Source organism: Scomber scombrus, chromosome 4, assembly GCF_963691925.1.
Source record: "Scomber scombrus chromosome 4, fScoSco1.1, whole genome shotgun sequence".
NCBI classification, from domain to species: domain Eukaryota; kingdom Metazoa; phylum Chordata; class Actinopteri; order Scombriformes; family Scombridae; genus Scomber; species Scomber scombrus.
In genome coordinates, this window is record NC_084973.1 from 5,399,296 (window position 1) to 5,419,707 (window position 20,412).

General features: G+C 38.8%; 1 protein-coding gene across 1 annotated transcript in view; it reads left to right on the forward strand.

Annotated features, from left to right (window-relative positions):
• whrnb (whirlin b) overlaps nt 1-20,412 on the forward strand; it is a 93,190-nt gene that overhangs the window by 28,538 nt on the left and 44,240 nt on the right. The window contains exons 2-3 of the mRNA XM_062417134.1: nt 11,576-11,752; nt 16,627-16,752. Of these exons, the coding sequence (XP_062273118.1) occupies nt 11,576-11,752; nt 16,627-16,752 (303 nt within the window). The remainder of the gene's footprint in view (nt 1-11,575; nt 11,753-16,626; nt 16,753-20,412) is intronic.

Genomic DNA, 20,412 nt, shown 5'->3' on the forward strand with positions numbered 1-20,412 from the left:
GCTGGCTGGGATGCCTGTCCAGCCACCACCCACTTGTACCTAACTTGCGCCACTTGCAACCTACTGAAACCCAGTGGTTAGTTAAACTTGACAAACAGCCATTTTATTAACAGTCATGAAATGTAAGGTTCACATGATTTGTATTAATGTGTAATTTAAATTTTAGGAAGTATTGCTCATCATATAGTTTACCTGAGCACTGTATGATGCAGTGGAAAGTGTCATTTCTTACTACTTAAATTATCTCAGTTTGTTTTATAGTTTTCAAACCTAAAACTTTCAACAACACTCTCACCTTCTCTGTCAGTCTCTGCCACTAAGCTCATTTATATTCGTATAAGCAGCCTTATGTTTGCCTGCTTAGACAGATCTATGAACAGTCAGAGAAGTATACGTGACTCGTTCAAATTCTTCTATATTTCACAACCTGCTCTGAAACGATAAAGCCAACACTTAAACTATCTATACTTACTTCCTCTTGGAGACTAATCACCTGTCACAGCAGCTCTCCATCATCCCTCCTCATACCTCTCCAAACACAACCAACTGAGCTGTCACACACAATGGAGAACTTTTCATGTCCCATCAAAAAACTGTTGTGCCACCATAATGGTGGCATATCTGGGATAGCATCACAACGAGCACCATCCATCACAGATATAGTCAGGGCAGAGGCGCAGACCAGACCCAGTTTCCAGAGTGGAAGGTGTACTAAAATATCCTGAACAGAACTTAAATAACCTATTTCTACAATAAAATATCTGCACGACACTGAGGTTAAGGTTAGGGAAAGATTGTTGTTAAGGACTCCGGTCTCTCACATGACAGTCAAATATATACACTGCTTCTTCCACTGACACTTGACATTGAAAGTGGGAGTATAATTGTTTCAGACATGTCCAATAAGAACAAATTCCTGTGGATCCAAGTGACACAAATTTCAGGTTATGTATGAATCAAATTATACTTTAAAATGGGACATAAAAAATAGTGAGACGAAGAGAACAGTAATTAAACCGTTAGGGTAAAAGGTCTTGCTGGTGTGTGCTAGAGCTGGGGGTTCCCAACCTTTTTTGTATTCTTGTCATCTAGCTTTCTGATTTTGACAGTGACGGAAACAACAATTTATCCAGAAAATTGCTTGTTTCAATTTGATGAATGTCACCAGTTAATGAGGGGGTGTGTTTTTATGACATTTCACCATTTGCATAATCAGCATACCTGAACTGTCCATGTAAGGTGACCTGTTCTGCATCAATTGTGGGCAAGTTTTATTCCCAAAGAGTAAAAGGGGGGATTTCATAATGTGGAACATCAAGTCTTACTTTCAGAGCAGCAATGCACTAATATGAGAGGTGGTCATGTGACAGGCGCAGAGATATTAGGGGAATGTATATTCTAGCCTACAGTAGCTGTGACGTAACATGACCAAGTAACAGATGCAACCTACTTAGTGGAAGTTAATTGGTCATAAATCATGATTTTGTTGGACAGTGTGAGACAAAACTGAGATGGATAATAAAGTAAGATTAAGTCTGTCTTTTTATGCATAATATACACAGTATATATCCTATAGACTATACATTTTATATTTGTTCATTTGGTGTCATATACATGTAAAGTCCAAGTTCATTCAGATGAATCCTTACATACTGTTCATTTTCTTCTAAGAATCACCTCATAAAAAGTGTCGACGGGGGATGAATTGAGGTGGAGGTGTGACTTAAAGCATGAAAACACACACATTTGGTCTCAAACCTCACCTGATGAATTTTCTTTTAAAATTTCACTTAACTTAAGTAGCTGGATGGGTGTTGATCGACAGTACTGATGACTGATTTCCTGACAGCCTGGTGGCAAAAATTATGTGGCGTGGTACTGATCCACTGCCAGGTGGTTGGGCATCAATAGCTCACAGGCTGCCATTGTAATTACACTCTGCGATATTTAATTTTAAGCCAAAAAACCAAGACAATATCACTATTATTACTTGTACTCAGTACAACCTTCAGTAGTTGTATCCCGAGGGCTCAAACTGTACAGTTTGTCCTGAGGTAGGTACTAGAGGAAAGATCACTGGGTCCTTCATATGAAGAAGGTTTATCTCCTTGGCAGTGTGAATGTGCTCAGGCTTATAGTCTTTTTCTATGAGATAACTTGCGTGCTAAGTTGACATTTTGGCTGGAAGTTGGCGCTAGAGGAAAGCTCATGTAATGTCTAAATTTGAAAGTAGATTTCATGACAAAGGAAGCATTTGATTTTGATACAGTATTCCTGGTGTACACGGGGACATTTTGGCCTGCTGGTGCCACTAGAGGAAATGTCAAAGGGTCATCGAAAACATGAACATGATTCATCATTTGCATACAATGAATTTCCACAGCAAAACTCATTGAATTTGTGTCCTACAGTACTATCACGAACAAATTTGCAAATGCAGTGCACTAATTAAGATAATGGGAACACACATCACCCGTATGTGCAATATGTGCTTCTTATTCCCATGAAACTCCACACAAACCCTATGGAACGTGTCCTTTACTCTCTGTTTAAATGGTAGTTCTGGGCCTGCAGTGTCTTTAGGCTGGAGGCTCTGAGCGTGCCAACAGTCTACTTAGTGTACTGGAACCATCTGCTGGAATTGCAATGTTTCTCCCTGTGGATGGGGAGACTCTGAGGACTGAGTGCAAGGGACTGCAGTATGAGGCCCGGGAGAGTCAGTTGCCAGCAGCTCTTCAGCTGAGTCAGATAACATTCGAGGTCAGACACACTGCAAGATTCATTCACTCACCAGTCCACCTGCCATGTTTCATTTGGAGCAATTAATTTTCCAAATGCCATATTTACAGTGTCTATATGCCACAGCCCACGTAACACATTAGAAGCCTACATATGTGTGTGCCATGTCGGAGGTTGAAAAGACAGTAATTATGAAATACTGGAAAATATGTTTTGGAGCTGAGCCACTGCCTGATGGTTAAGGGGAGTAAATAAGACATTGCAGTAGCCTAATCAAGACAACAGAAAAGAAAAGCAACTAGGAATTTCTCTGTGTTGGGTTTTGTTACTATGACGACATATCACCATTTTTCACTATTTCTTATACGATAGACTTTGTTTTTTATTATCTATTTTCTGTCTTATAAAAAATAATGTTGTCTCAAATATCATAAACTTCAGGATAAACAAAGCCGGAACAAGCTTCTCCTCCTTTTTTCATGGTTACCGGGGTGACGTGTCACACCCCATCTAACGTATGATTGGTCGCCTGAAAAGGAGTGACAGTGACGACACTGGCGCCTTTCTGAAAAGTGAAGAGATGCTATACGAGAAAAAAACACAACCCTTTTAAGCTTTACACGATTTATATGTAATGATCTATTTTCTTTATGTTGATTTTTAATTTCTTTCTATCCTTTTCCTCCTGGCATGGTTCATTCTGTTTCTTATTCTGGAGTGTTATCATTGTGATGTATACTTGTTTAAATAAAGTCATGCATAAAAAAAAGATTTTCTACTAGAAGCACCCAGAGTGGCCACATATGCTCTTTATTCATTGGGGACAAATGACAAAAAGACGCTATATGGACATAAGCCCTTATTTCTGCAATGTCTTTTAATTTGAAAAACATGGCTCAATTAAAATTAAATTGAAAAAACGAACAAAAACGAATTAATTCAGCCAATGTAATCTGCCCCGGTACATCCACTAACTCCTGTCAGGAACTAGGAGCCTTTACACATGCTGTTGTTCACTGAGCAGCAACACAGAGCTCAAGAGACCCTCAGCAGTGGCTGTTAAGGGAGCTGGAAATGTTTAGTATCACCCACTCACCCACTTTCCTAACAGCTGTTTCTCTTCACCTGTAAAATGAACTTTTCAGCACTCACTAACGAACAACATTCAATTTAAATTTTGTCCTATTGGTTAGAACAAATCCTTTCTGTTTATTAGACTGCACTGCCAATACTGGTTTATAAGACAAAGCTTCAAGGGTGAATTTTACCCCCTCATATCCTGCACAAACTTCAGCCTTGGGCTCAGCTAACAATGTAGTGTGCCAATTAATCATGTCTGGGTAGGAGACAGTGCAGGGCAGGTTATTGTAGCTAAAGTGGGGGTTAAGGAACAGTGCGCAGACACCGACCCTGATGAGGACACAAATGATGGATCTTTTTAAAAGCTGCGTTTAGGAGCTCGTGCTCATGCTTATTCATACTGTGTAACAGCTCCTGTCACATTACTAAACCAGCACGGCAGGTTCATTTGTGCATCTTGGAGGAATTAGTCTCATTTTCTGGCATCAAACTTTTTAGCTGGAGCCAAAGAAGTATACGTTTTTTAAATGCACATTAGGTAACTGGCAGACCGAAGGACGCATCATAAATCGTTGCACTTTTCATATTTAATACGATTTTATATATTGAATATTTATATTTTGAGTCGTTTTTTTGCCACACAAGCTTAACAGAGACTCTATTTAAAACATTACATCACAAAAGTTAGAGTAAAAGTAGCCATTCGTGACTATATTCATGATATTCAACATCAACAGAGCAGCTGATGAACAAGAGTAGTGTAGCTAGGATTTCGCTGCTGCTGATTTAAAGCAACTATATAATTTTATAGCACCTGACAAGCTGTACATACAACACTGACATTACCACCTTATAAAATTGCACATTAAACACAACTTATCTCTAACTCTAATATAAGGTCCGTTTCCACTGCAGGAACTTTGGGGTAATTTTACGGGGCCGTAACCGTTGGCATGTCTCCATAGCAGGAACTTTGGGGTAATTTTACGGGGCCGTAACCGTTGGCATGTCTCCATAGCAGGAACTTTGGGGTAATTTTACGGGGCCGTAACCGTTGGCATGTCTCCATAGCAGGAACCATCCGACGTCATGGTCATGGGTTAAAACTGTCGCAATACAATTATGCGACAATCGAAACTGTTGCAAAATGATTACATCACCTCCAGAATCTAGTGGGTCCTATCAAGGTCCTACTCTGCAATGGAGACACAACAGCTGAGAGGACCGAGTGAATGGACATTCCTTTTAAAGTTCCCGCTAAATTTTACCCGGAACTTCTTTTAGCTCTGTTGGGTCTCCATCAATTCTTTAGCAAAATATCTAACTGTTCATCTGCTAAATGCTCCACCATGTTCACCAGCCGGCCACTAACTGTTTGTGGTTAGTTGCAGAGCAGGTAGTGTACAGTGGGTTTGTCAGAGTTTGTCAGAGTTACCATGGAAACATGCTTGATTAGAGCTAAAAGGGGATACATCATATTGATGATTGTTTATTTTTGTGTGCTGACTTGAGTTCTACATGATTTCACACCTTTACAACTTCAACCTCAGAGGCATTATTTACACAGAAAAGTTTGGAAGAGACCAAAAAAGCAGGAGGAGGCTCTGCTGATTTTGCTAAATATAAATCACAGCGGCGCAGGTGAAGACCTCCTGTCTGTCATCACACTGCTCATTACTTGTTTGTTGGTGACAGGAGGTGAAGCTGTCTAATTAAAATTTTGGTGGAAACCTCACCTCACTCATCCATCAAACATGAAACACAGCTCCGGGAGCTCTGGTGCTCAGTTAGTGTACATCTGTGAAGATCCTGTAATGACTGACACAAGACTGCGCACTGTGCAAACTCTGAGTGCAGAACACATCGATTAAAGCCTGACCGGTGTGTGTGTGTGTGTGTGTGTGTGTGTGTGTGTTGAAGCATCTCTACCCATCCACTTAGCACACACGGTCCTTGGATACATCTGCTACAATATAGTTTTGTCGGCGATAAAGAAGCTCAGTCAGTAGACACTGATTTATGACCACAGCTCCACCAGAATGACACATCACAGTCTCAGTGCTGAGACACACACTGAACATCCATCAACACTGCAGGGACGGTCATCCATACACCTCACATCACCAAATCATCGGGCAGAAGGAGGAAAAAGTGGAGGGCGGGTTTCAAACAAAAAAATACTCTGCCTTAGTAATTAGACGAGTTGTGTTAGACAGGCAGATCTCTTGAGGGGAAATGTGTCCTCTTAATCTTTGCAGGTCACAGGTTATGGTCAGGTACAGAACAGAAACTCCAGTGGGGACCGTTTTACTCAAGGACACTTGAGCAGGGTACATGTGCTCCAAGATTGAGGTTAAGTCCTCTATTTGAAGGGTTAGCTCAATCTGCTTACCAAATATATTACAGAGATAACATAACATTCCCATGATTGCACTCATTGCCAACTTTTTTTCCCATGCAGGAGGTATGATGTTTGCATACTGCACAAAAAATGTAGGGTGGAGGTTGTGGTGGATGGTTGGATGTACAGAGCACAGAATTTTGATACTAGAGGTTTATGTATATATGAACATATTTGCTTTTTTGATTTAAGTCACATTTGGACAAGCTGCCGTTTCATTAGGACGTTAACTTCATGCTTTGGTGTGTTTCAGTGAAATGAACCTTTCTGGATACAATCCTCCATATTATTATTATTATTATTATTATTTTTATCATTATTATTGTTATTATTATTATTATTATCATTATTATAAAATTTCAGTTACAAGATCATTATTTATCGATTCTAGTTTAAGAAAATACAAAACATCCTTAATCCAGTTTGCAGAAGTAGTCGGAGCAGTGGATTTCCATCTTAACAGTACCAATCATCTAGCCAGCAGAGTTGTAAATGCAGTCATGTCAAATTCACCTTTTAGCAGATGATAGATTCAGTGGGGAGGGCAGCACACCAAATAGAGAAGTGACAGAATTAGGAGCAATGCTCTTCCCTATGACTGTAGATAGTCTGTTAAAAATTGCAGTTAATCCTCCATATTATTAACAAATATTCTACAGCAAGGAATTTGACCTTTGTTTGATTTGAATAAAAATGTAAGAATAATTCAAATGTGGCAACATGTGAATAACTGTTACGCTGCCAGTGCCTGCATTATCCATGATATTGAACCATGCTCTCTTCTTCTGTCATCTTTCCAACATGTTATCATCTCTGTAATCTCTTCTGTCCGATAAACGTAGCCATTCCAGTCCTGTTTGCCTTTATCGACAACCTCAGTATCACGTTGCAGTTTTCCAGCCACTTAACAGGCCTCAGTCTGTCCAACTGGTGTTTAACTCACAATGGCAGTATTGGTATTGACATATACAACAATAACACTGTTTTTTAACCCTCACATACTGTTCATATTCTACACCCTCGCAGTATGTTCCATTTCAATTTTGACCCGGTCTAAGAATCCCCTCATAAAAAGTGTTTATCCCAAATGTTGAACCACAGATGTGTTTAGAAAGCATCAATAGTCGATCTGACTGATCAATAAATGTGTGATTAAACCTTGATTCATGTTTCAGAGAGCAGTGAGAGTGTATTTTTTAGGTTTGACACCAAAAGCAGCTAATATCACACAATATCATGTCCTATTTTACCTAAGACATATATTTCAAATATTTCAATAAGGAGAGACAAGTGATAGAAAGATATTTATTGTGAATATATGAGAGAACAAAGTCTTAGAAATTGACAAAGTCTTTGGCGCTTGAACTCCATGAGGAATCATCCTGGATCGGCTGCATATATATATATATAAATCCCCCATAAAGTACAGACACTGGTGGTGGTGATTGCTGATGAGTCTAAAGAGAAGATGGCAGATGGGAAATAGACTGCAGATCCTGGAGAGAATGGCAGATATGGGGAGGTGGTGGGGCGCACGAACAGCTGTATGAAAAGCAGAGAGAGAGAGGCATATTTAAACAGACTGCTACGAGATGAAGGCTGAAGTGTGGCGTTTTGCTATTGGTTGCTGAGAGTGACAGGTGACTGGCACTCAATTAAGATCACGCCCTTGGAGATCACAAACTAGGTAATAGATGAGCCTGTGTGAAAGAATGCGTGAAAGTTACCCCTGAATGCCTGTATGGACTTTTCATAACATAGCAATAATGATGTTAAAATTAAATTAAAACTATTAACTATTCATTTCACTAAAACACATGTCAATAGATACAGGTTTGACCCAGTTTGACCCAGAACAGCCTCAATGGACAAAAATTGTATCACCTATACAAAAGTATAACATTTTAAAAATGTTTAAAGTTTTCATTTTTGTGCATTTTTTGCGCCCCGGACACGCCCACTTTTATTGGCAGCGAATTGTTGTTGTTTCATGTTTTTAATCTACTGTGATTGGACAGTTCCGGCTGTCATTCACGCCCTCCCGTCAGCTGCTGTCACTAGGCGGGGAGTTCTGGTCCTCTGAAATGATGCGAACGCGGAAGTAATTTAAAACTACATTCTATCAAAAGGCCACCAGGGGGCCACCGTTTTGATGTCAAAAGGACTTCCGTCTCTTTACAAGTCAATAACTTCTCACTTGATTTATAACCATAGTAAACGTTTTCAAAATGTGTTTATGGTCTCAATCGCTAGTTTAAAGCCTTCTTCAATGCAGTATGATGTTCATTTGTGAAATTTTGGCCTCACTGATTTTATATTTGACGATAAAGCAGGGTATGCATTAGGGCGTGGCTACGTCGTGATTGACAGGTTGATTGGTTCATAGGTTCAGAGGGCGCCTCTTGCTCCTCCTGATGCCCATATAAGTGGAATCCGTGTTTTTTTTTTACCCGGCATGCACCGGAAATTTTCAAGATGGCGCTGCCCAGATCCGAAACTATTCGCTTCATACACATAATACATTTTATAAATAAATGCAGTGTGAGTTATTCCTTTTATTGCTTTATCTGTTTGCTGTTTGGTGTCAGCACCGAAGCGTTGTGGACAACGACAGGGGAACGAGACCTAAAACATCTCTCTGAAAAAATGCAAACAGAAAGCTTCAGCCATCGAGACAATAGCATGGAGCTAAGTTGTTTTTAGCAGACTTAGCTTAGCTGAGCTCTTTCTGCAGCTGTTTCACCACATGTGGACCTCCGCTATGCCAAGCTCCAGAAGAGGAACATAGATTCAGTCAGTGAGTGCATCCAGCAGCTCCAACAGGACGTATAAAAGATCTGGTATTAGCTGCATTCCTCTTATTAATATTGTAAAGTGTTAAAAAAGATATAAAGTGTTTATAAAATACATAACTATGAAGTTTAAAAAACTAAAATGCATAAATGCAGGATAAGAAATGATGGAAGTAATTTTGACTATTACAGTTGATTTGGGGTACATTTCATTATTAAAATAAGTTAAATAAATTATGCTTAATCAGAGCAGTGTATAGTGCTTAATGCGCCATCTATTGTCATGTTTAGGTATTGCAACAACTAACAGATTACAGTAAAATCAGGACTGAAGACACAATAACTAAAATATAGGTGGTGTCTCTATTTAAGCATATTACCTTATTGGTAACTCTGCTTTAACTGCTGGTATCTTTAGGTGATGTGAATGAAATGGGCATTTTATCATGTCTAATTATAATTTTTTATTATTTATTTTTAGATTGGTTTTCCTTTCTTATTTTTATTTTTTTGCTGCGGTATGAAATGGTGCTACGGCTTGTTTGAAACAGCATCAAACTGCGCCCCCCCAAACATTTTTGTCACCAGCCGCCACTGCAACATACCATTGAGTGTGGTTATGTTGTAGCCCTCTCTTTTCAGTAATTTATTATATTGCCGTTGTCAGTGTAATATTTATTAGCTTTTCTTACATCTGGAACCGAACCCACAAGTTTCACTTTCACTTGGCTTCACTATAGTTGCTGGAAACATGTAGTTTGAGACATCTAATGTGGTGTATGTTAAGTCTTGTCCTGGGTTTCAGTATCCAAATGAAATCAGGGCAGGGAGACTGAGACATTCTGACAAGGATTGGATCTTGATCAGTTTTTTTTGTATGGCTGAGAGAGAAAAAGACAGAAAAAAAATAAATCATATAAAACAGTAAATGACAGCTGCAGATTCCAGACACCTTCTTTTAAATCTGTCTGGGCTGCATGAGTTGAGTGAGATTATTTGCTTGGTTTCTGGGACAATGAAACCCCAAAAGGCAGACAGTTGCAGAGAATAAGGAAGAAAATCTAAAAACAGGGTGGCACATTGCCCTAATGACTACAGGGACCATCATGTCATAGCAGCACCATCTAATCTCTGACCCCTCCTACAGCAGCCTGTCCAGCCATGTTTCTTGTTGAAGTGTCCTTCAGAGAGACACTGTGCTCTAACATCATCACTCAGTGCATGTTATACCCTCCGAAAACAGCAGGAATGAAACAAAGAGAAAGACAGATAGAACAGAAACAAACAGTGTGCCAAACCATGGTGAGAAAAAAGCCAAAAGGTTATCACTTTTAATATCTCAAAAACTGTTCATGTTGATGTAGACAGGAGGAAATTTCAGCAATATTACGTATATGGGAAACATTAACCCAAGACTATTTTTATTCATAGTTGAACATAATAAACAGTGGAAAGGAATCTCCTCCATAAAAGGCCTGGTTCTGACCCTCTGACTCTGTTTCCTGGTGTCTTTGACGTGTCTCCGCCAGCGCCTGTGTGAGTCACCCAGATAGTCAGCGCTGTGGCCTCAAAGCCTCCACTAATTCTGCCCCACAACATCTAAATAATGTGACAGTAGATGCACAAGGCAACTGAGCCTCAGCTGTTAAAAAAGCAGAGCTGAAAGAAATAACTCAAGATGAAATGATGAAAGCGTGCAGTGATTCAACACCAGACACTATGTATCTATGCAACAGACGGGTATTGCAACTCAGAGTCACTGTTTGGTGTAATACCTCTAGATCAGATAAGACCAAATAATAGTCAACCCCCTGGAAAAAGGGCCGGTGGACTGCCTTTGTGTATGACTGAGTGTGCACATAATGTTTACGTCCTTGCCTGGACCAGCCTGTGTTTGAAATATGGTCATATTGGACAATTGTGCAGCTAATGATTTACAACCAATGTTCAGTGCCCATGAAGCAAGTAGAGTGGCCTTTATGTAGTGAGGTGGAAAGTAAGGTTGGGGTGATAGATGTGTGATGTGTGTGAATGTCATGCAGGGGGGGATCAGAGTTTGCATTCCTGCACAGATAAATAATCTAAATAATAATGGACTATAATCCTGATCTTCCTCTTATACCTTATACCAAAGGAGTTCCGTTGCCTTACCTTAACCATACCCATAGTTAATTAGCTATAATCAGGATCTTTCCTTAATCGTAACCAGACTGTTGTTGTCACACACAGATGTTATATAAAGGGAGAATCTTTTAGAAGAGGCTAAGAATGTTTTCAAAGGAGAAAGATGTATTACAAAAATCTGTCTGGCAAATGTTCTCTGCACATCCACAGATCCAAAGACCAACAGAAAATAAATAAACAAGAAGCACAGAGAGGCGTTATTTAGACTCTTACATACAAGGCCACATTTCCTGCCTTTTTAAAGACTGTATTAATCGGTTTAGTTCGGTTTATTCGGCACTAATGATAGTGAAAGCACTGCTGTTTGAGCTCATGAGGTTTGCCGTATGAAGCAGCCTTTTCACAGCACTCACATCTTCACCCTCCTCTCCTGACGCAGGTGCTGAAGGGATGCAAGAAGCTGGCCATGTCCGTGTGCTCTATGGGCCGGATCCCCGGAGGATACATCACCAACCACGTGTACAGCTGGGTGGACCCTCAGGGCCGGAGCGTCTCCCCGCCACCCGACAACCAGGATGCCAACCAGAGGCAAGGGCACGGCATGGAGGAGAGGACGGTGAGAACAGTGTGGGTGTGGTGGGATAGGAAAAAGTCCAGAAAAATGAAGCAAGTGTAGCAGCTGTGATGAAGTGTACAATTCAGACTAAATAAAACATCTGTCGAAAAAAGCGTAGAGCAGACTTTAAAAGAGAGTAGCTTCTCTGAAAGCAAAGTTGGAGCTTTTTCAGACTGCATCTGTCAGGCTGCAAACAATTTATTATCCAGGATGATGGTGAGGGTGTTGTAGTTGTCCTCTGGTTCAAAGGCATCATGTCTTACAACAGACAGTTCAAGGATTGGAGTATGGCTCTCTGAGAAGGTCATCATAACCTTTGGCGTTGTGACATTACAGATGACACACTCCTTTTACAACAAAGTCTTCCACAACAGGCCTGTGACAGTGACCAAGAGAAGATTGAATCATATGAAAAATACAAAAATACACTGTTGAGCAGTACACACTGATATATTTGTTAGAAATAAATTACATTTTTAGTCAAAATTAAGCCATTTTACAACACAATGTATATGTAAAACAAACTTTACATTCAGTCTCATATTTATGTATGTAATAGGAGTGTAATAGAACTTCAGTAAATAACCCTGTTCACTTGTCAATACCAATCTATCTTTGGCGCTTTGAAACTCAACAGAATTCACAGTTGAGCTTTATGAGTAAAAAATTGGGTCAAATATTAAAATGATATCCCTTAATGATCATTGCAAATAATCATTAGTCAGCAGCCTGTAAGTTACATTTTAAGCAAAAACAATCCAGTCTACAAAACTGTTAATTTCCAGATATGTCCTCAAAAAAAGTCATTTATAATACTATATACAATGTCATTTATAGGTGACAGGGTTGCAGTCAGCCAACTTATTATATCTATGTATAATATGCACAGCACTGATATTTGCTGGTTAGGCTCTGATGTTATCACTCCCCTCAAGGATGCATTAGGCTCAGAAAAGATAAGTGTGGGGAGTGACAATAATAATCCTAATTAAGGCTAACAGGTGCATGGGGGAGAGGGGGAGGACTTTGAAATACAGACAGAATGAGCAGCATGGTTAGTGCAGACACCGATTTGAGATGACCGCCTGAACTTACTTGCAGGCTTCATTTCACTAATTACAAAGTCACGATAGACATCATCAGAAGCTGACAAGGCCGTCACGATACAGCAGAGAAACATCAGGGAGCACCACAAAGAGGAAAGACTTTTTCACCAGTTTCTGCTCTCTAGCTTCTCTAGTAAATGTCCAGACAAACGTTCATTTTAAAGAGTTCCAGTCCAAAACTACATGACACATTGTCACGAAGCCCCCTAAATCTTGTTCTTGTCAGAGTTTTTATGAATAAGAATTTTTTTATAAGCAACTTTTTAAAGCTTTGTTTCTAAAGTATAACTGAGGGTCCTCCTTTTAACTCCTACTGTTTCTGCAGGGTGATGGTAGAAGTACTGAATTTGGTTTTTCAGAAGTTTGGAAACTCAGGAACTTTTGAACCTTAAAGTTAGTTTGCATAAATAATGCTCGGCATTACTCATGCACAGATTCACCCGTGAACCCATGAATCAGTTCAACAGAGATTGATTTCATTTTTAGTTTGGATTGCATTGTAAATATATCAACAATTGGACACTATTGGAATCAATGATCCACTGAGGCTGGATTACAACTGCTACTGCTACAAGTGAGGCTGGTGGTTCTATAAGTAGCTGAAACAAGCGGTTGAATTGCCTTATTGCCATACGGTTTTTTGGTGAAATGCCAAAAGAGGACCCTAAATCAATGTCTGCAGCTCTGCAGATTTGCATGTGGCTTGGTTGATGTGTGATCTTTCAAAAGCTCCTCGGGGCTTGATTTACACTCTACTCTATAAAACGTTATAGCAAAGCACTTGCTTATATTTGCTTATATCTAAATGAGTCTGAATGACCTGTATGAGTTCATTAAAGGAGTGAAGAGAGAGGTAGAGTTTCTGGAGAGAAGCCTGAGATGCTTTTACTACTACAGCAGGGAGGCATGATTGTTGGCTGCTTACTTGGATGCACATAAATATTTGTTGTTTATACATCAATATTAATAATGTATAAAAATGTATATGGATATACCTATACATCTTTGTCAGTGAAGGTTTATAGAGTTTAGAAGAGTTATAGAGCTAAGGAGGCTTTATGTAGTATCATTTTTTTATTGGAGTGAGCAAGGATACTAACATATAACTTTTCAACATATTTGTCATTCCTTATAGAAATTAAATGACATACAATTGAACTGTTTAATTTGCTTGACCACTAATTTCTATACAATCTCAGTCATTTGTCAAAGGAATTAGGGTAAGGTAACTTACTCAAAATACAAAAAAAGTACAAGTAAACAGAATAGCTACTCAATTACAGTATTGTGAGTACTTGTAATTCTTTACTTCCACCTCTGCCTGCTCAGCACCAAACAGTAGGAGTTAAAAGGTGAGTTAATATTGGACAAAACAGAAACCTGATCCCAAAAGAATGCTATTCTTTTCATTGTTTCTGTTTAAGAAGTGATAATATGTCTTGCTTGTTGTGCTGCTCCCAAGTGGGAAAAAATCACGATCAATATAACTTTAAGTTAATTCTGTGGTCAGCAATCAAATTAAGAATGACTGAATACATAATGGTTGAGTCTGTGACTGCTTATTTAATGTTTCTAAGCTAATTTAGATTTTCTTGTGAACTTAAGTTATGCAGTAGACACTTCACACATGCTTATCCAAATTTCACAATGTATTAGTGTCTATTAATTTTACATGACATAATACAAGGAGAATTTTCCCTAAAAGCATTCAGTGAATAGTAATCAGTGGTACATATCAGTGGTCAAATGTTCACTGTGTGAGTGTATGGAGGACATGGTTCTGGTAACTCTGAGGCCAGAACTCTGCTACTGTGAAGCAGTTCTAAAACAGTGTTGCAGGAGGAGGCGTGATAGCCCTGACTTCAATCAGAACCAATTTTGCTTCTTCTCCTTCCCATTAAAGTCAGTGCACTTTGTGCTGCAGAACTCTGACAATTTGATGGTAGCAGACAACCCTCCAGAGTGGCTCTGCTACCAGTGCTCCACCTGAGAGAAATGTTCGTCTGCATGGAGTGCAGAATCTCCACAAGTAACGCCTCAATGTATTATTAGCACATTCAAATGATCACAGTTGTAGAAAAGCAAAATCCCTGGGTGAAAATTTCTATTAGTATCACCAGTTATATTTTTGTAACATACAATGTACTGACGAGAGTAATACAATCCATCTATCCATACATTTGTCACTCATCAGGCCCACTTGGAATCTGTGCTCACAGAATTCTGATGACACCTCCACAGATTTTCCTCAGATTTCTACAGATTTTCCACCAGTAAAGAAGTTGCTTGTAAGACTTGGTTAAATGAAAGTTACTTTTTCCCACTTTTAATCCCATGTTACTATGTTAATTGTTTATTTATTGCTTCTTATAAGGCAAATACATGTCATAACCCCCTGAGGCCCAAGCTTTTGTTTGGTATGCATTTCTCCTAAATATTTGGGATCAGTACGACCTGATAAGTACAAAAACTAAGCATTGTCTTTGAACAGGAAGTAGTTTTTGAAAAAACTAATGTCCTCATGTGGGGAGTTAGAGTCCCAACATCCTCAAACGAGTACTTCCTGATTAGCAGTGTCGTAGCTTGTCGCTATTGCTAAAATTTGTCAAATGTGTATCGCATATCAAACTACAAACATTATTAAGCAAAAATAAACAAGTTTCAACCATAAAATTTGATATGCTTTTGTACCTGGTCCACTTTTGTTTGGGGATCGGCTGTTGATTGACTTGGCCAAGATGCCTGTCATTTGGTTTTTTACACTGATTGATGTATTGGACTTTTGCTGCCACTAGGTGGCACAAAAAGGTGTATATGAAAGAGGACAACAGGTCAAAGTTAAGCAGAATGAAGTATAAGGTATTGTCCCCATATGAGGACGCAGGGTTGCAGGAGGATAAAATCAGTATCAGAGTATTTTTACATCATTATGTCTTTTTTTCTTCCTGTAAAATTGTTTCAAATGTTTGCTTATATCAATCAAATGTGACTTTGTGTGAGCATCTGTCCACACTGGACATAGAACTGCACATCACTCTTTGTGAGTCATAGTAGCTAACAGAGCAATATGATATTTGATATCAAGGGCAAAAACTCAGATTCTGTTTGTGTGTGCTCATCAATCAATCTTTATTCATAAAATGCCAAATCACAACAAAAGTCATCTCATCTCAAGTCATCAAGACTAAGTAAGCCGAGACTAGCCTCTAAAGCAGAGGGTTCCAAACTATTCCATAAAGGACCATGTGGCGGCAGGTTTTCATTCCAACCAAGCAGGATCACACCAGGCTTGACTCATCAACTGATCTCTGATTGGTTGAACTATCTACTCTTGATTGGTTGTAACAAAAACCTGCAGGCATGCAGCCCTTTATGGAATAGTTTGGAAATTGCCTTCTCTAAAGAGAAGTGAACTCAGCCACCCTATGAAAGAAACTCATTTTTTCTTTTAGAATCCACAATTCATTCTTTAAGACTTTACACAAAGGTCATGACTGTAACTGAGAGATAGAAGGTAGTTCGACTGATAAATGCAGAGCTTTGCCTTTTTACTGATGCTGCACCTCTTGACCTCATGTTCCATCTTACCTCACTTCTAATAAAGAACCCCAGATACTTTAACTCTTTCAAGCAACTCACTCCCATCCTGGAGTGAGCAATCCACACTGAGATATCATAAAAGACCAAAAGGTTGCTTACAAGAAGCATCACATTGTTGTGTTCACTGACAACAGTGAAGAAATACTGAATAGTATGTCTTTCTTTAAGGTCAACCTGAATATGGACGATGGTCGTTCTCTGGGCCTAATGATCCGGGGTGGTGCTGAGTATGGACTTGGGATCTACATCACTGGAGTGGATCCTGGATCTGCAGCAGACGCCGGTGCACTTAAGGTATCCTGAGTCAGAGTGTCTTGATATGTATTGCAAATATAACACTCTAAAACCTGTACAGCTTGTCCAGTTGAATACAGATTAAGTTCTTTTAGAGGGCTCAAACTTCATTACTCTTGCCACTCTTGTCTCACGCTAGCTGATCTGAGGCTGTACTAAGGCACAGTGATGCTTTCATCTAAATGCTAATGCAGCAAGGTAAACTGCTCACAATGACCAAGTTTGGCAGGTATAATGTTTACCCTGTTCAGTTTCTTTGTTAAGAGTGGTATCATGCTAACTTTTCTTAATTACCAGTGGACAAAAAACTACAGACTAATTGGAAATTTGACCTGATGATGGCGCTAAATGAAGAGTCAGGTGATAACATTCCCCATCCCCAAGTTTTTATAATTCATCCTGTGAGGAGCATGACCGAAATTAATGGCATCTAAAGTTTACAGATGTAACATTCTACAGTTTTTTAGAGTTCTCTGCAGCAACCATGAATAAATAAAATCAAACTAAATGACAATCCATCCAATAGTTTCCAAATGAAGAAGATAAGAAAGAAAGATAAAGTCAAGCGATCATTAAATTATTAGGATTAATGTTCAGGGTAATGTATAAGGCTGAGTATTGATACTTGATACCTTTAAGGTATTGACCAAAATAAGTGGATACCAAGTAGCATGGAAACGTCTCCCGTTAAACAATACCTGAAATCCATCCTTTTTGCACCCAGAGCTAGAAAATATGACTATATATTTAGACTTGCTCACAGCCAATCAACACAAGCATTCTTTGATTGAAAGCAACATGTGATTGGTCCACTGCCACAGCAGCTACAACCCGTCTGTGGGGGTGAAGTTGTGGTGAATTTGAGTTAGCGCGCCAAGATGCTACCTAAAGTGTGGCTACACTACACGCCTGTTACACCGGATAAAAGACAGGGCACTAAATGTGGAATGGGTATCAGTGAAGTACTCAGTTGGTATCATCATCACTTTAAGGGTACTTGGATTGGTACTGGTGTCCTAGTTTTTTAAATGATACCCAGCCCTAGTAATGTACAGTAGTGACCAACCAGCTGACTGGAGGACCAATATATGCAACACTAGTGTCATATGTCACGAGCTTGGCTAAAAACGGATGCATTTTTTTTTCACTTTAAAGGACCATACAGCCACCATTTGAATCACCGAATTCCCATGCATCCAGTCGTGTTTTTTTAATTGTTTCCATAAATTCTAAGCAACCATTATTGATTTCTTTTTTCTTTGAATTGATTTTTATACATAAGTAGAAATGCAACATTGAGAACACTTTCTATAAATCCACACCAGGGTTATTATAGTTTCAGTAAGCTTTCGTTAACTGAATTAAAAATAAAAACGATCATTTTTTCTAAGTTTTTCTAAAGGAGAAATCTAAATAAAAAATACAGTGAACAATGCAAAACCAACTCAAATGAAACAGAATTGCAGATAAAATCAGTTGTTGCAGACCAAACTAAAACTAAATAAAAACTAAACTAAAAGTAGTCAATTCCCGAAAATTAGAATAAAATTAGAACTACTCAATCACTTGTTAAACTAACTAAAACTAAACTGAAAAAAAACAACAACTGAAAAACTAAATAAAAATACAAATAAAAACTAATGAACATTTCTAAACTATAAAAACCTGATCCACACTTTTTTTGGAAGAACAAACTCCAGGATGTTTCTTTAAGTCTTAGTCATGCATGAAATGTGTTGTTGATGTTAAGATTTCTGACTCTGTGTCAGCTGTCATCTCTAATACCTGATTCAGATGAAACTGTTAGGATTCCTGTCACCTGCTCCCTATTGGACTACTAAACCTGTTAGCAATGCTAACATCTGCTACCTGCCTCACAGCCTCAGTCAGGCAGCTGGCTTCACTACTATGCCAGGCCTGCAAAAAAAGCTTTATTAGCCGTGTTAAATCTCAGCTGTGTGCTTTCAGGTCAGCTTTCTGCCTCAACAAGCAGGCCACTCTCACTCTGTGCTATTTTTCAACCTGCCCGAGGCGAGGAAAACATAAGCCAATGTTTCCTACCTGTAAACAATGTGAGTGAAACCTCAATATTGCTTTCATGGTAATATCAAGCTGTGTCCTACTTGAGGATAAAAATAAAACATCAGATTTATGGTTTAATTCTTTAGTCCAAACTAATTGGGACACCTGGAAAAAATAACCCTACTATGAGAGAAGAAGTTAAAAAAAGCCGGACGTGAAAGGCATTCTAAAAATTCAAACGCCGTCCCTTTAAAGATGCAGCCTGATATTTTTTTTCAGTTTTCTTGTGAGAGAGAGATGAAGAAGGTTTTTTTTTTTAACCATTGGTCATGCTGCAGAATTAGAGCTTTTCACATGCTAAAATCTGGTAAAGGAAAAAGCAGGGAAGGTGAAAGAGAGGAGGTGCATACACAAATAGATGTAGTGGATGTTTTTCTTCAGCTCAAGGATATGCCTTCATTCACAGCTAGTCTGAAGCCATTCATTGTTTGTAGATACATTACTGTGAGTGTGTGTGTGTGTGGTGTGTGTGGTGTGTCGGTGTGTGAGTGTGTGAGTGTGTGTGAGTGTGGTGAGTGTGGTGTGTGTGGTGTGTGTGGTGTGTGTGGTGTGTGTGGTGTGTGTGGTGTGTGTGGTGTGTGTGGTGTGTGTGGTGTGTGTGGTGTGTGTGGTGTGTGTGTTTCATGGTGGTCCGGATGTGGAAGATGGAGTGATCCTGCCATTAGAGTGGGAGCAGCAGGCAGTGAAAGAGAGGCTATATACTTCCCGTGTCCATCCCTCTCTCTTCCTGTCTGCCAGTGTCATGGCAGTAAATAAGATGGAGGGTTGACCAGACACACTGCAGCAGATGATCATCATCACATCACAAGTCAAATCATCAAACCCTCACATACTGTTCATATTCTAACTCATAATTAGTCTCTACACCAATTCACATTCATACATTCACCATCAGTCCTTTATACATGTTTGATTGATCCTTTATAAAGCTGTCACAGAGTGTATTCTATTTATTTATGGAAAAAACACTTCATAAATATGAAGGATACTTTTAGATTTTTTGGTTTTTACAAATTGTACATTTATTTATATACAAAAAATATGTATATCATATATATATATATATATATATATATATATATATATATATATATATATATATATATATATATATATCAGCTGCAAAATTCCAAATTATTTCCATTTTTGTATATTATGTGTCACCTTAGGAAAAGTCAAACTAAAAGGATTGTGTAAATGGCTCCTGAATGTTAAAAAGGGTCAAATTTGACCCTGATCAGTATGTAAGGGTTAAATAATGCATTTTAATTTCAAATCTGTATATTACTGTAAGAATATATCAGTTCATTACATTCTTTTGTTTGTTTGTTTGATTCTTGGGAGAATATTGTTCAGTGATTATGAAACAAGTCTAATCCCATAATGAACTGCGGCAAGACTGTTTTAGTACCCTATAGGGCCCCTGTGCACTGAAGCTCATGTGCCCTGCTCCACTTTTGGTTACCCAATTTCCAATAATTTGTCCAACACACTCGTTGATACAACCTAAGCCCCGTGCATTGTGGTGTGCTAACCAATCATCACTTGCCATGCATCAAATTGACTAATAACACAGTC